This window comes from Mesoplodon densirostris, chromosome 6 (assembly GCF_025265405.1).
Source record: "Mesoplodon densirostris isolate mMesDen1 chromosome 6, mMesDen1 primary haplotype, whole genome shotgun sequence".
Classification (NCBI taxonomy): Eukaryota; Metazoa; Chordata; class Mammalia; order Artiodactyla; family Ziphiidae; genus Mesoplodon; species Mesoplodon densirostris.
Genome location: NC_082666.1, coordinates 72,844,048 through 72,861,196, shown reverse-complemented (window position 1 = coordinate 72,861,196; position 17,149 = coordinate 72,844,048). Strand labels below are relative to the sequence as shown.

Sequence of the window (17,149 nt, the reverse complement as noted above, 5' to 3'; positions counted from 1 at the left end):
ATTTTAAATAAATAAATAAATGGATAAATGGTATACCTGGGAGGTATTGAGGGTTTGGTTCCAGACCACCTCAATAAATCAAATATTGCAACAAAGTGAGTCACATGAATTTTTGGTTTTCCAATGCATATAAAAGTTACATTTACAGTATACTACAGTCTATTAACTGTGCAATAGTATTATGTCTAAAAAAATGCATAAACCTCAATTAAAAAACTTCATTGTGGGCCTCCCTGGTGGCGCAGTGGTTAAGAGTCCGCCTGCCGATGCAGGGGATACGGGTTCGTGCCCCGGTCTGGGAGGATCCCATATGCCGCGGAGCGGCTGGGCCCGTGAGCCATGGCCGCTGGGCCTGCGCGTCCGGAGCCTGTGCTCCGCAACGGGAGAGGCCACAACAGTGAGAGGCCCACATACCGCAAAAAGAAAAAAAAAAGAAAAAAAAAAAACTTCATTGCTAAAAAATGCTAACCATCATCTGAGCCTTCAGCAAGTCATAACCTTTTGCAATAGGAAAATCAAGTCACCATAACAAATATAATAATAATGAAAAAGCTTGAATTATTGGGAGAATTACCAGAATGTGATGCCAAGACAGGAAGTGAGCAAATACTGTTGGAAAAATGGCACCGACAGACTTGTTTAATGCAGGGTTGCCACAAACCTTCAAATTTGTTAAAAAAAAAAAAAAAAAAGCAATATCTGAGAAGCACAATAAAGCAAAGCACAATAAAATGAGGTATGCCTGTACAATGGAACATTATTCAGCCTTAAAAAACAAGGCAGTCCTGTCATATTCTACAACATGGATAAACCTTGACGACATTATGCTAAGCGAAATAAGACAGTCACAAAAACACAAACACTGCATGATTCTACATTTACGAGATATCTAAAATGGTAAAAGTCCTAGGAAGTGGAATGGTGGTTACCAGAGGCTGAGGGGAGGGGAGAAAGGAGAATTATTCTTCACAGGTATAAAGTTTCAGTTTTGCAAGCTGAAAAAGTTCTCGAGTTCTGTTGCACAACAATGGGCACATAGTTAACGTGTTGTACTGTACAGTTAAAAATGGTTAATCTGGTTAAAGAAAAAAATATAGGAATAAAATGTCTTGAAAACTTTGGTAAGCTTATAGAAAAAGTACTAAAAAGGTTCACTGTAACTTGCTTAAGAAACAAAATAATCTTACTAGATTCAATTTTAATCATCATAACCTCTTAATAACACTAATTTTATAAAATTCTAAGAATCTATGATTTAAATTTGTTACTTATAATGGAAAGGAGGTACACCATAACAGAATTACTTGGAGGACTTTTAAAATATTACTTATTCTCACCCAGAGAGATGCTCCCAGTTGAGTGAGCCATCATTACTGATGCAACTGTGCTACATTCTTCAACTGTGCTGGGACTGAAAACAGATTGAGAATTGCATTTTTAAATGATAGTTTAAATCAGTAATAAGAAAATTCAATTTAATCACTTTTCCTATAATAAGGAGATTACATGTATTGTTTGATATAATTAAACTTTCTTCACACTATAAAGCTAAACATGGGTTTTATTTTCTGAAGGCATATATGTAAGACATTATAAGCGTGGCTGCTTGAACAATGAACAATCCTTGTTATGAGATCACATATGCATTTGGGCTGGGTACCCATGGAGAACAGAATCAACAATATATGGAAAATGCAGGCAGAAATACCTCTCAAGACTTCTGAAATATTCTGTCCAGAACATTTTTCTTTTTGATAACCCTTTCCTATGTGCATCTATCTCCAGATGCCTTTTTCCCATGATCTCCTCTCTTCTCCGAAGCATTTTTCTCATCGTTTCTTTTCCATATTTAGAGGAAGGGGAAGAACTAAATTTTCCATACCCAAACTTTCAGAAACAAAGTAAAGAGAATCTCTCATTTCCATACATTACTATTTCATTCCCTGGGAAACAAAGCTACCTTTTAAGAATGCAGGGTTAATGGAAACTTATCACGTTGATCTCACTTTGGTGCATTTTTCACTATGGTAAAAATGCCATATTTTTTAAATCTATTGATAAGTATCCAATAGTATCAAAAAATGAAGCCCCAAAGAGGATCCATTGACCAATATTCTCTACTGGTAACATTCCTTAAAGATTACATAAACATATTATTTTACATGGAAATTACACATTATAACTTCTACTCTTTAAGGGTATATTTGAGCTCTGTAATATCTTTTTTTTTCTCATTTCCTGCCTTCTTTTGTGTTAAATAGATATTTTCTAGTGTATCTTTTTCATTCCCTTGTTGTTTCTTTCACTATAATTTTTTGACTTATTTTCTTAGTGGTTGCTCTGGAAATTACAATTAGCATTTTAATTTAAAACATTCTAGTCTGGATTTATACTAACCTAATTTCAATAATAATTTACAACTTTCCTCCAATATGCCTCTGTTCCCTTGCCTTCCTTTTTATTATTATTGTCAAACTACATCTCTGTGTTATAAACCCATCAACAGTTTTATTATTATTGCTTTGTGCAGTTGTCTTCTAAAACATGAGAAGATAAGTTAAAAGAAAAATGCATCTATATGTATTTTTATATGTAAGTCTTTCATAATACCTATGTAATTACCTTTACCATTGCTCTTTATTTCATGTGGATTTAAGTTTACTGCCTACTGTCTTTTTGTTTCAACGTGAAGGACTCCCTTTAATACTTCTTATAGGGCACGTTTGCTAGTGACAGACTCTCTCAGTTTTTGTTTATTTGTAAGTGTCTTAATTTCTCCTTCATCTTTGAAGGAGATTTTAGCTAGATACAGAATTCCTGGTTGACAGTTTTTTTCCCTCAACTTTGAAAATGTCTTCCATCATCCATGGTTTCTGATAAGAAGTCAGCTATTGATCTTATCTTTCTCTTCATATTTTCAAGATTTCTTTGTCTTTCACTTTCGTAAATTTAACTATGATGTCTAAATTCGACTATGATTTTTTTTTTTTTTTTTTTTTTTTTTTACGTGGGCCTCTCACTGTTGTGGCCTCTCCCATTGCAGAGCACAGGCTCCGGATGCACAGGCCCAGCGGCCATGGCTCACAGGCCCAGACGCTCCGCGGCATGTGGGATCCTCCCAGACCGGGGCACGAACCCGCATCCCCTGCATCAGCAGGCGGACTCTCAACCACTGCGCCACCAGGGAAGCCCTCGACTATGATTTGACTATGATGGATTTATTCTACTTGGAGTACACTAAGTTTCTTTAATGCGTAAATCAGTATTTTTTCAGCAAGTTTGGGAAGTTTTCTGTCATTTCTTTTAACATTCTTTCTGCTTTTTGTGGGTTTTTTTTTTTTTTTTGCTCTTCTTCTGGGACTCCCATTTTCCCATTATGTGTGTGTTGGTACACTTGAGTTGTCCCATAGGTCTCTTGAAGCTCTGTTCATTTTCATTTCCTTTCTACTCCTCACACTGGATAATCTCTATTGAGTTACATTCAAGTTGACTAATATTTTCTTCTACCAACTCATATCAGTTATTGAGCCCCTCCGGTAAATTTTTCACTTTAGTTATCATACTTTTAAACTCCAAAATTTCTATGTGGTTCTTTTAAAATAACTGCTATGCTTATTGATATTCTCTTTGGTAAGATATCAATTTCACACTTTCCTTTAATTCTTTAGACATGGTTTCATTTAGTTCTTTAAACATATTTACAATAGCTGACTTAAAGTCTTTGTCTATTAAGTCCAAATCTAGGCCCACAGGGACACTTTTCTGTTAGCTAGTTTTTCACTTTTTTCCCATGTATGTAGCATACTTTTCTATTTCTCAATTTTTTTGGTTGAAAACTAGACATTTTGGATAGTTTTAGATATCTATTTGGATATCTAAATAGATATCTGAAACTATCTTTTTAACTAGATAGTTATCAAGCTATCTAGATAATGTATTTTAACAATTCCGGTAGCAGAATCTTCTACACTGCCCCACTAAGATTTTTTCTCGCTAGTTCTCTTCTTTTTCTTGGTGTTGTTTACTTGTTTAGCACTTCCATGAACTAATTCTGTAGTCCCTGCATTATGTGGCCACTGAGTATTCTTCTTTTTGTTTTTAAGCCTGGCTTCCTGGATCAGTATAATTTAGTGGTCAACCAGTGATTGGTCAGAAGATTTCCTTAAATGCCTTGCCTGTATATCTTCCACCCTTTGCCAAAGCTAAAGGAACCTTCGTGAGAAGCCACACTTTCAAACTTCAGGTAGCTTGTAAGACAGCCCTAGCTTTCACTTCCTTCTTGCACAGAGCCTCAAGGTCAGCCAGAGGGGTATCTTCTCCTTTCCCAGGTCTTTCCTGGGCATATGCACAGCCTTGCACATCTGCAATCTTTTAGATAACTAGAAATATGTTGGAGCTTTTCAAAGTTCCCTATGGTTGGCTAATCCTCCAGGATTTCCTTCTACATTCCTGGCCAGGCTCTTGTTTGCCCCACCTGAAATCACAGCCTTAAACAGTGGAGATGTTGCCAACAGTTGCTATTGTATCAGTAAAGCCCAGTGGGTAGGCATTTTCTTCCCCCCAATGAGCTGAGCTCTAAGGTCAGATCAATAGCCAATCACTCTCTGAGAACTGAGTTTTCCCAGGGAGATACAAGTTGAGACAAAATATCAACTGTGATCTAGGGATGCTGCTTTTCATGGATCTCCAAAAGTGGTCATATCTCTCCACTGTCTGCAATGCTGCCAGTTTCTGCTATACCACAAGCTGGGGAAGGAGGGAGAATGGGAGTAGGCACAAATTAGATGCCACTGTCATCTCAAGGTTCAGTAGTCTTCTCTTGGATAGACAATTTTCAGTTCATTCTCTGGCTTTGATCAATTGCCAGAATTCTGAAATGGTTGATTTTAGTTGTTTTGCGTTTTTGTTGTGTTAGAGGGAAGGGAGTACACTGAGGCCCTCACTCCAGCAATTTGGAAGCCAATCAAGCTTTGTAATATTTTAAATCTATCTTCATGTATTTTTTTAAAACAAAAAAGCATTTTTAACAACAACAAAGTTGTTTTTGAAAAATTATTCTTATAAGCGTTTAGATCACTGGTTCTCATCTCTGGCAGAAACTTACAAAACATTTTGCAATTTTTTTATTTTTATAATTTTATAATTTTAATTATATGGGAAAATAAAATATGCAGTATTTATAGTTAAATAGGAAGAAACTGATCTATGAGAGGGAAAAGATAAACTGCATGAGTAATGTTTCACTGCAGCATATCTTTCCTGTTAAGTAATATGTAAATGATTAGAAACTGAGGTGAGTCCATGTCTTAGTTTTACTCTCAGCCCCAAAAGGCTTCCCAAGTCTTTGTGGACAACAGAAACAAGTTCAAGAGAGGCAGAAAGACTATGCCATCTTTTCTTAGCTGGCTAACCTAGGCCAAATCCAATTCAACTCTGACAGGGATAAAGAGAGTCACAAAAGACTGGGAGTAGGAAATTCAACAAAGAAGAAGAATCAGAGACCTGAAAATAGGAAGCAGCCCAATCACCTGAGATTTCTCTGAAGAGACTCAGCACAGAGAGACTGGGTTTACCTCAGGCTTACCCAAGTATCGGCCAAACCTGTGTACTTAAAGGTTCAGTAAGATGAGCTTCTGGAAAGGAAAAATTATCCATTACTATTCTCTCTCTTCAACACTGCCTGACATTAGCAAACCAGAAAAAGACCAAAACTGTCAAAATAGGCCAAGAAAGGGAAACACCCTTTAGCAAGACTTTTATTTTCAAGTACACTGCCATGCTTCTCTAGCTTTTCTATTACTGTGTAACAAACCACCACAAAACTTATTGCTCAAAAAAACAAAAACTATTTTTTTGCTCATAATTCTGCAACCTGGGCTGGGCTCAGCTACTTCTTCTGCTCATCTTGCTGGGGGTCACTCACATAATTGCTTTCAGCTGGCAGGTAGGAAATGGGCTCAGCTAGAATACTAGGATTAGGGTGACTGGGCTTCTGTCTCCATGTAACCTCAGAGCCTCTCTCTCTCCCCCCCCACCTCTTCCTCTCTCCCTCTCCCTCTCTCCATGTGGCCTCATTTCCACATGGTCTCTCTAGGAAGGTAGCCAGATTTCTGACATAATGGTTCAGGTCTCCCAGAAACATAAAAGCAAAAGCTACCTGGCTTTCTTAAGGCTTATGCCCAGACTTCAGACAGCTCTAATTCTGCTGCATTCTGTTTGTTAAAATAAGCTACAGGCCCAGTCCAGATTGAAAGGAAAGAGATTTCACAAGCGTGTGAATACCCAGAGATGTGGTTTATTGTAACCACCATCAACATAATACAGACTACTAAAACATTAAAGCCAATGTTCAGATGACTGGAATGGCAGCAAACACAAGAAACTATAAAATGGCTAAAGTTAAATGAAGACTCGTCAATTATAGTCAGATTCTATTCTCTGTTCTTTCCCATACTGAAGGTCAATCTAGGTTCAGTGAGAATCTTAATTATAGGTGGAAGGAAATGAACCTGATTAACCACTTATAAGCCATATGATCTTGAACAAGTCTGTCATTCTCTACAAGTCTCAGCTCCTCAATTGCAAAATGGAAAATTATACAGGCCCTGCTTTTCTTACTGGAAGACTGTACAGAGCAAACAAAACAAGAAATGAGAAAGAGCTCTGAAAACGAAACTGCTATACAAATATAAGGAAGTAATATTTATCTGACAAGATCCTAAGTACAGTCAGTCTAGCTAGGCTCCATTCTATTAATAAAATTATAATAATCATAGTTAATTAACTCATATGCTAAATTACTACCACAGCAATGATATTATATATAGTAATGGGCTAAAATTATGTGTTGTTACTATAAAGAATAAAAACAATAATACTAATGATTCATTGTTGTCTAATTATATGTCAGGTGCTGCTAAATACTTCAACTAAACTCTAACTAACCCTTAAAATAACTCACGAAGTAGTTATTATCCCTCTTTTACAAATAAATAAACTGAGTCAAGAACTTGACTACTTAGAGTAACTTGCCAACAGTCACACAGCTAATAAGTGGAAAATCCATTTTGAATGTTTAACGTATAATAGGTGCTTGATAAGTATTTCTCATCTAAATTAAAGAAAAATAAACAAAGCCAGGACTATCTGGCTTTAAAGTAACTACAACTAACTGCATCAAAATATCTCTCACAATTCTTTTTTTATATGCAGCTGAAACTGGAATTACAGCAAACATATCCAATTAACATGAGCAATTCATCACCTTCCTCATCTGCAAAATGGTTTCCAATCAGAAAAGTACTTTCAATTTTTAAAATATCTAATCTTGAATCCATCTACTGAATCATGAGTTATAATGGTCTTATTATAATGTAAGAATACCAACTGAAAAACAAAGGTATACATTTACATAGTAAAATATTTCTAAAACAAAACCAAAAAGAGAAAAATAGCAAGTATCTTTAAATGGCAAAATACGTAGAGTATGAATCACAAATAAAAGTTCATATCCTTATATTATGAAGAAATCTCGAAATTTAAAAGAAGGAAGGAGGAAGAGAAGACACTACCCAATAGGAAAGTGTGCTAACGATATAAGTGGACAATCAGCAAAAGAAATACAAATGGCTAATATACTTTTTAAAAATATGCCATTAGTTATCAAAGAAAAGCAAATATGAGTGAGATTTTTTTCAACTATCAGACTGGCAAAAATACAAAAAAAATTACAAAGATTGATCACACCTAGTATCAGAGAGCATGCAAAGAAACAAAACATTAAAGTGTTAGTGTTGGAAGTATGAAATGGCATGACCTGTCTAGACGGCAATTTGGTGGTTGATAAAAACACTGAACATGTACCCAGCCTTCTACCCAGCAATTCTATTCCTAAAAACTCATATAAAGAAAATAATTGGATGATGCACAAGGTGCACATACAATAATTAATCATAAACCCAAAATACAGGATACCACCTAAATGTCCAGCTAGAGAGCTGTTTAAGTAGATATGCCAATAAGAATGCATAAAATGTTATTTACTATCATGAAAAGATATGAGTGTCAAACTTAAAAAAAAAATTGGATGACCCAACTTTTAAGAGAAAGTGCGTGTATTTTTGTGTTTGTAAGGGAGAGGGAGCGTGCACATATGTGGACAGAAGCACACCCAGGAATGCCAGAGTTAGCACATACATACTCACTGAGAGAAATTCTGAGAAGATGATAATAATAATCTTGTGAGCAGATGTGTAGTAAGCTTTGAGCAGAATGATAATTTTCTTTTACTCCCTTCTTTGTACCTTTCTGGATTTTCTGAATGTTTTAGAGCACATAAATAATTTTTATAATCATAATACAATAAAATTATTGTCATTTAAATGTCAACTGTCATAAGCCTGAGGCTCTGTAAACTTCCAAATGTTATTACTTTTAATATAAAATACTGATTAAAAGGCAGTTAATGTGGACACTGAATGAAAATTTATTTTTATTCCTCTTTCAAATGACAAATTCAAGTCATAAATCCTTCATAGTTGTTTCTATTTACAAATTATTTAAATTTGTAATTTTGTTAAAAATTTCTCTTAAAAAAATAAAAGCAAAGCAGAAATGTTTGTGCTACAAAATGTACTTAGCATAAATGTGCTGTATGTCTTTAAGAAATAATTTGCATATATAAAGTCCTAGAGACTTAGATTCTATAGCTTCAAAAAATATAGCATCATCTTGGTATGTTAACTTGGGAGTTTATTAACTTATGCTCGTTATTTACAGTATAAGGAGAATATTCTCAATTAGCCATTGGTAACATTATCCACAACTAATCTTGCTTTTCAGTTTAGCCATTGTACCTGGAGTGTAATCAGTTTAGTTATTTGCTTTGTACCTCTCTCGGCTCTATTTATTTGTATGAAGCCTGTATTCTAGAAAAAGAAATGCTTAAAGTCAATTATTCAACTTTGATAGTACATGGACAAAGTGCATGGACAAGTGGGCAGCTACTATCCTCAAGGCTGAGTATGAATAACATCAAGATAGACCACTACACCATCCCACCATCCCTTACCTGATGACTTTGGAAACCTTTGGGGTCATTCTGTTGTCACAGTGATTGGGGAGGGGAAGTGGTTCTAATGCCATTTTGGCCCATAGTCGCTAAAACATGCTACAACATAGGATAACCCACCAAGAACTGTCCCATCCACAATGACAAGTGTCCCCTGCTGAAAAAGGGACCATGATTTTCTTGTTCAACATTGTATTTCTAGCCTACAACATAGAGGCATTAATAATTTGTTGAAAAAGTCAAAACAACAATTTCTAGCACTTAGTGAGATACAGATAATATAAAATAATGACGATGGACAATGGAGAAACTACACAGTTTTCTACCTTAACCTGAGACAAGCCTTTGTGGCTGGGCTCCAATATACCTAGGGGAAATCTATGATTAGACATATGTAGAAAAGCTTAATAGTCCATACCCACATACAAATTATAAGGAGATTATCTTCCATTACAGATATTTAGGTATATGCCTCCTTATATTAGTAAAGATTAGTAATTATGTCAACTCAAGACATGAATACTGGTGCCAACTAACCTCAATCTTGCCTTGGCAACTGGGTGGCCAAGCAGCCTTGTAGTTTAAGAGTATGGGCTCTGGGGCTTCCCTGTGGCGCAGTGGTTGAGAGTCCGCCTGCCGATGCAGGGGACACGGGTTCGTGCCCCGGTCCAGGAAGATCCCACATGCCGCGGAGCGGCTGGGCCCGTGAGCCATGGCCGCTGAGCCTGCGCGTCCGGAGCCTGTGCTCCGCAACAGAAGAGGCCACAACAGTGAGAGGCTCGCGTACCGCAAAAAAAAAAAAAAAAAAAAAGAAAGAAATGGCCACAGCCACTGCAACCTTTAGCAACTACCATCCTGACCAGTAGCAACAATCAACATCGAGGCAAGACCTTCTATGTTCTACCAGCAAAAAGATTATGACTCACTGAAGGCTCATATAATGGTTAGCATTTTTTAGCAATGAAGTATTTTTTTAAATTAAGGTATGTACATTATTTTTTTAGACATAATGCTATTGCATACTTAATAGACTACAGAATAGTGTAAACATAACTTCTATATGCACTGAAAAACCAAAAAATTCGTGTGACTCACTTTACTGCAAGGTTCACTTTATTGTAATGGTCTGGAACTGAACCTGCAATATCTCCAAGGAATGCCTGTATCATTTATTAAGCACTACTATGTACCAAGAACTGCATTATGTACTTCACGTATATCCCTTATTTAGTTTTCACAAAGCTGCAAGGCAACAGTTATTATCCTCATATTACATAAGGATATTGAATTAATAAGTGGATGAACCATGATTTGACCTCAGGTTTGACTAACTCATAAACGCATTAGCTGTTTGCACTGAACCACCCTGCCAAAGGATATAGCTTCATTCTCACATTTTTGACTAATGGCTGCCTTCCTCTTCATTTTTTGTCAAGTATTTTTAAATCACACATAATAATATGGAATATATATTATCTCTCAGATTAAGGGTACTTTAGTTCTTTCTATAATCCCAAATTTGCAATGTACTTGCAATTTTTATCTTAATTTATCTCTGAAAAATATAAGGATCTCCATAAACTACATATGTCATATTTAGTTATAAGAGAATTATATACATATTGCATACATTTCCAAGCAATTAGCAGCTTAATTAGCTAATTAATTAGCTAATTTCCAGCAATTAGCAATTAGCAGCTTCAGCTAAAAGAACCTTCAGTTTGGTAGAAACTTCAAGGATAAAACATATACTTAGTTGAATAGATAACTATTCCAGTCTTAAAGATCTTTATAGAGTATGACATCCCAAATATCCCTCTATTGCCACTCACTTTTAGGGAATATCTGCTTTATGACGAATTAAAATCGTCCTTCCTGTAATTCAAGCTCATTCTATTTAGGTCTGTCTTTCAAGGAGATAATTTAAGGATCTAACATACCTGTCATTTTGTTGCTCTATTGATTTTTAGCTGAAATTCTGTAATAAAAAATAAAGAGAAATACAAGTAAATTTGAAAACAGATTCCCCCCACGCTTCTTGAATCCTTCCTCACTCCTGCCAATATATCCATTTTTGCTGCCCTTTTCAGTGCCTCTCTAATTGTTCCATGTTCAGAATGAACTGTGGAGAAAACAGTCAAACATTACTAGTTTAGAGTGTTTAGTTTAGTACTCTAAACTAAGAGCTCAATGGCTAAGTTTAAGAAAAGTAATACTCCAGAAAAAAGAATGAAGTTTTGCCATTTGCAACAGCAGTGGACTTGGAGAGCATTATGCTAAGTGATGTCAGTCAGACAGAGAAAGACAAATACTGTATGATGTCACTCTATGTGGAATCTAAAATATACAACTAGTGAATATAACAAAAAGGAAACAGACTCACAGATACAGAGAACAAACTAGTGGTTACCAGTGGGGAGAGAGAAGGGGAGGGACAAAATGGGGTAAGGGTGTTAAAAGGTACAAACTATTATGTATAAAATAAATAAGCTACAAGAATATATTGTACAACATAGGGCATACAGCCAATATTTTATAATAACTATAAATGGAGTATAACCTTTAAAAATTGTGAATCATAATGTTGTACACCTGTTACTTATATAATATTGTACATCAACTATAACTCAATAAAAAAAATTTTAAATAAAAAGTACAAAACTGTTGACACATTAAATGTATACAATGTTATGATTTGAGTCTAACAATTAGTCTTTTTTTTTTAGCATCTTTATTGGAGTAAAATTGCTTTACAATGGTGTGTTAGTTTCTGCTTTATAACAAAGTGAATCAGCTATACATATACATATATCCCCATATCCTCTCCCTCTTGCGTCTCCCTCCCACCCTCCCTATCCCAACCCTCTAGGTGGTCACAAAGCACCAAGCTGATCTCCCTGTGCTATGTGGCTGCTTCCCACTAGCTATCTGTTTTACATTTGGTAGTGTATATATGTCCATGCCACTCTCTCACTTCATCCCAGCTAACCCTTCCCCCTCCCCAGGTCCTCAAGTCCATTCTCTACATCTGTGTCTTTATTCCTGTCCTGTCCCTAGGTTCTTCAGAATCTTTTCTTTTTAGATTCCATATATATGTGTTATCATATGGTATTTGTTTTTCTCTTTCTGACTTACTTCACTCCATACGACAGACTCTAGGTCCATCCACCTCACTACAAATAACTCAATTTCGTTTCTTTTTATGGCTGAGTAATATTCCGTTGTATATATGTGCCACATCTTCTTTATCCATTCATCTGTCAATGGACACTTAGGTTGCTTCCATAACAATTACTCTTATCTTGAATTTGTGTGATAAACTTTTAACCATTATTAAATTTCATGATGTTTTTGTTGACCACTGATGGAATTTATTTTCTATTTGCAGATATGTAATTTCATAGATTGTTACAATACAATAAGGCTTAAATGTATACTTGGGTAAGGTGAAAACATATTTTGGAGTCCATTATTATCAAAGACTCTAGAATTCTATAATATGATGAAGGAACCATTCTGTGACACTATTAGCATTACTCATAAATGCTACTATAATCTAGCATTTTCAAGACTCTATACATAGATAATAGCTTATGAAAATTACTTTTAAGAACAAATATGCTTAACTACCAGCCTTGGAATTATTAAGAACAAGCAATATTTTAAATTGTATAAAAATGGTGATGCTTATTAATGTCACTTTATGACCAAGATATAATATGTTTAATATGAACAGTTTCTATTTTAATTTTTATAAAAACTATATTACTATTTTAAAACCAATTTTCATTGGCCCTGGTAAAAAGCTAGTAACTTGTGTATCCTGCTTACTGTGTTCAGTACATATTCAGTAAGTACTTAGTTGACAAGGAACAGAAGTAAGAAAAATGCCAACAGTCTAATTCTTATTTCTAGATCCACAATGCCAGTAGGACAAGAGGTATACAGCCTTGATTGTCACTTAGAAGGATATAGTTTGCTTCTCTTTAGTCTTTGCACAAAGAAAAATAGTACAGAGCAGTGGCTCTAAAAGCTTACTTCTAATGAAATACTACTCAGAGCCTCAAAAGAAAAAGAGACAAAAATGGACCTGCTCTGCAGCCACCAACATTACCCAAGGCAGCTCCTGAAGAACTTCTTTGATTGGAAAATACAATTTGAAAATTACTAATATAGTGGACAGGAACACTGGATTAAGAGTCACAAGATCTGGGTACACATGCTAGATCTTCCAACTACTTGCTGTGCAACAGTTTTCAAAGGTGTTTCTTAACCTCTCTTGGACTCGGCTTTCCCATCCATTATATGGTCCCATATAACTGGTCAGGAGGAAAGTTAGATAAGATGCTGTACATACAAAAGAACCTTATAAAGTGTGATCTACGATGTAAACATAAAGTATATTATAAGTAACGGCCCATATGCCATGCAATAAGTAAAAACACTTTTCCCTCCCTACCACTCCCCTTCCCAAGACAACTTACTTATTTCACATATAACAAAGGAGTTTAAGGCTATCAAAATGAAAGCCCAAAAGTCAGATTAAAAGGAAAAAGTGGGAAGGGCAGCACATATAGACTTGTTTTCTATGGCTTTTCAGGATAATTCAAGTTAAGTTCATCTCCTACAACTTACCCAAAAGAAGGACTCCACCAAAATATCCACTGGTTTTCTATTTTAAATTTCCACTAACCTATTTTTTTTTGAGGTACGCGGGCCTCTCACTGTTGTGGCCTCTCCCGTTGCAGAGCACAGGCTCCAGACGCGCAGGCTCAGCGGCCATGGCTCACGGGCCCAGCCGCTCCGCGGCATGTGGGATCTTCCCGGATCGGGGCACGAACCCGTGTCCCCTGCATCGGCAGGCGGACTCTCAACCACTGCGCCACCAGCGAAGTCCCACTAACCTATTTTTAATAAACATTATTTGCAAGCATTTTTAATTGAAGTACACTATGGACACTCTTTTCTCTAGGCCCACATGAGCTTTCACAATTATTAGGTATGTTATCGATGCCCATACCAGATGCCCTCAATCATGAAAAATGAATGATAAGGAAAAAGAATATCATTCATTTGTTAGATACCGACAACTCATATGATTTAATAAATATGATAAAGCTGCAAAACTTCCTAGGAAAACTATTTGAAAGAGTTGGCACTGAGTCTCTTTAAATATACTATCAGTGATAAAGATTATAGCTCTTTAATTATAACGCCTATATATAAATGCATAGTTTTTGTTATAAATCATGTTACAAAGGTCTTAGACATAAAACTATTTATCTTTCCTGCAACCTTATATCCATAAAAAATTTTGAAAAGTGGTTAGGGGAATTTTTGGTACACCCTTTGGTGGACTTTTATAAAACCACAGGTTTGAAATGGAGGAAATAGCTCCAGCTTATTTCTCTTGAGTCTTGGTTAAGTCTCTTAACCAGCAAATTGTATGGTTATCGTCCCACAGAAGCTGAAGACTGAAGAAATATTAAAAGAGCAATGTTTTACCACCTTGAATGGGCTGCATTTCAGTTGCATTCCAACTGTGTGGGAAGGTAAGAAAGTAATTCAATTCGGGTACAAGCATAATCTCAAAGACCAATGATAATGAACAGCTTACATGTACTCAGACTCTATGCCTATCCCTCTGATGCCCCTCCCACTACCACCTCTGCACTTTTCACCTTTCTGAATGCCAACGGAAAGCCTCTTTAAAGTACTGCTGTAGTGGAAGCAGAAGTTCACACACCAAACTGCTGCACCTTCTTACATAACCAACCCATTATTGAGTAGGGGAATTATGACATCAGCAGTATGTTAGCCAATTACTCTACTCAATAGTTAGTACCCACTGATTCTCACACTCCCATGTCATTGGCTGAATTTCCTAAGGATAGCTGCTATATTTTACTATCTTTAATTTGAACTAATTCTGATACAGGATTGATGCTTGGTAATCTATGAAACAACTATGGATATGAATGTGGCATATGCACTTAGCTGAGTGCCATTTTAGAATGCCAAAGTCAGGCATCATGCAGGGTGACACAAGAGTACCAAAGGGACAGCAAAAGATTAACATGAGGTTCATATTTGTTTTCATTAGACCACCCTGAGAAGTGCCTAGAAATTTCACATTATAGGAGCCTCAATGCCCTTTCACACTATTTCCTGCACTAGCTGCTAGTACTTTTCAATGCGGCATGCCTTTAATACTACTTCGGGTGGGCTGGGGAGGTGGATAGGAAGGAGGCGTTCTCTTGAGGTTTTTATAGCCCCACAGACAGCTAATAAGCTATCTGAAGCATTTAAAAATATTAACTGTAAACGTATAATATGAGGAACAGCTCCAATACTTTGTCTTAAACATATACAAGTAGTAAAAGAAAAGTTCCTTACCATATTAGCTATTGTCAACCATTAAGAAAGGAAAAACCTATCTCAAAATCTCACATTTTAAAAAGTTATTGAAAAAATTCAGACATGAGACCCCATATTTGACATATTAAAATACTCTATGTTTTGTGTACATTCATAATTTATAGAGAACATGGATCAATTACCTCATATTCTTTCCATGAGCCAAACTCAATGTATTCTCTACCATAAAATGCCAGAATGACCAAGTGGCCTAAAATGTTAAAAGCAAGAAGAATTAGGTTAACATTAAAAATGAATTCTTTGATATCTAGAAGATATATGATTATTTTAAATTATTGAATTTGTGGATAAATACTAATTACCATACAAATGAATTATTTTTAAAGTATTTCTTTGCACAACTATATTTTTTAAAGTTTCCTATTTAGCCAAAAAAAAATGTTATATTAATTTTACAGAAAAGGAGAGAGAACTTTTACTTTTCAAAGAAGTAGAATTCAAGTAAACATATTAATCTAATAATCAGGAAAATTTAAGTGAGGGAAAATAAGAGAAGAATTCTTTGAAAAAACCTATGCTTTTAAATTGTGAAGATGAGAGACCAGCCAGTTCTGAGAACAGCCTGATATAGAGAAGCAAAAGTGAGAATGGATTAGCAGCTGACATACCTTTGCTCATTCCTTAAAAATAATTAAATAAGATTTATTTCTTAAAAATAAACAAGCAGAAACAACATACAAACAGGTCACAAACCGGAGAAATTAATAAGACATACATGATTATTCAGTTTTATGGAAATTTTAAAAAGAAACCTTTGGTTCAGAGATGAATGGGCAACGTTATTTTAAAACTAATGATTTTTACTGGCTAATAAATTAAATTTAGGGTAACACTTATATATAAAAATGTAATTAAGTATATTGTTTATATATGTTCATACCGTTTTTGCCCTAAATTTGGCCCATGATGTCAGAGATAAATTTAGTACAAAGTATTCTGATAATTTAGTCAACTGTAAACAGCATCATAGCTGCCTGGCGTGATTTAGTTTTGTTTGTTTTCTTTTTCTCTTTAAAGGTAAAGGTGACATTAAGTGACAGTTGCCATAAATTTTTATGTCGGTCCATTAAACTCAGAAAAATAACAAAGCAAACAGGCACAGCTGAGTATATATGAACAGGGAACAGTCTAAATACACATTTTCGGGGTGACTTGAACATGACAAGACAAGGATCACTAAAGTAATCACAGGTGTTTGCTGTGTATTTAGGCGATTACAAGTCAGATACAGCAAAAATGCAATAATCTACACTAATTAACACACCAGAGTTCTCAGAAAGAACTCGGCAATTTTAACCCTATTATCAGATTTTCCTGTTACCTTATTATCATTATGACATATATTTTCTGACATGAGATATTATTGTACATATTTATTATAAATTAAGTGACTAAATACTTCAAAACAACTTTGAGCAAAATGACTATGAGTTATACATACCCATAATCAGATGTTCCTAAGATAATTCTACCAAGTCCTTTAGCCTGGATTCTTTTCTCCAACCACCCTCACCTGTACTTAAATTGAGTGAATATCAAGTAAGAAAATTCAAGCTAATCTACAGTTATCTGTGTCCTCTACTCCTCTCCAAACAGGTTACAAGAAATCTCCTCTATGAAGACATCTTTCGCCACCTCATT

General features: G+C 35.4%; 1 protein-coding gene across 5 annotated transcripts in view; it reads right to left on the bottom strand.

The window, feature by feature from the left end:
• RFX3 (regulatory factor X3) overlaps positions 1–17,149 on the bottom strand; it is a 297,259-nt gene that overhangs the window by 239,853 nt on the left and 40,257 nt on the right. For 3 of the 5 annotated variants that reach the window (XM_060100830.1, XM_060100835.1, XM_060100836.1), the window contains exon 1: positions 11,011–11,050. The exons of 1 other annotated variant lie outside the window; for it this stretch is intronic. In XM_060100830.1, coding sequence (XP_059956813.1) covers positions 11,011–11,017 — 7 coding nt within the window. In that variant the 5' untranslated portion in view covers positions 11,018–11,050. Of the gene's footprint in view, positions 1–11,010; positions 11,051–15,630; positions 15,699–17,149 lie in introns of those variants that run through there. One more of the 5 variants, XM_060100833.1, reaches the window with a different exon arrangement.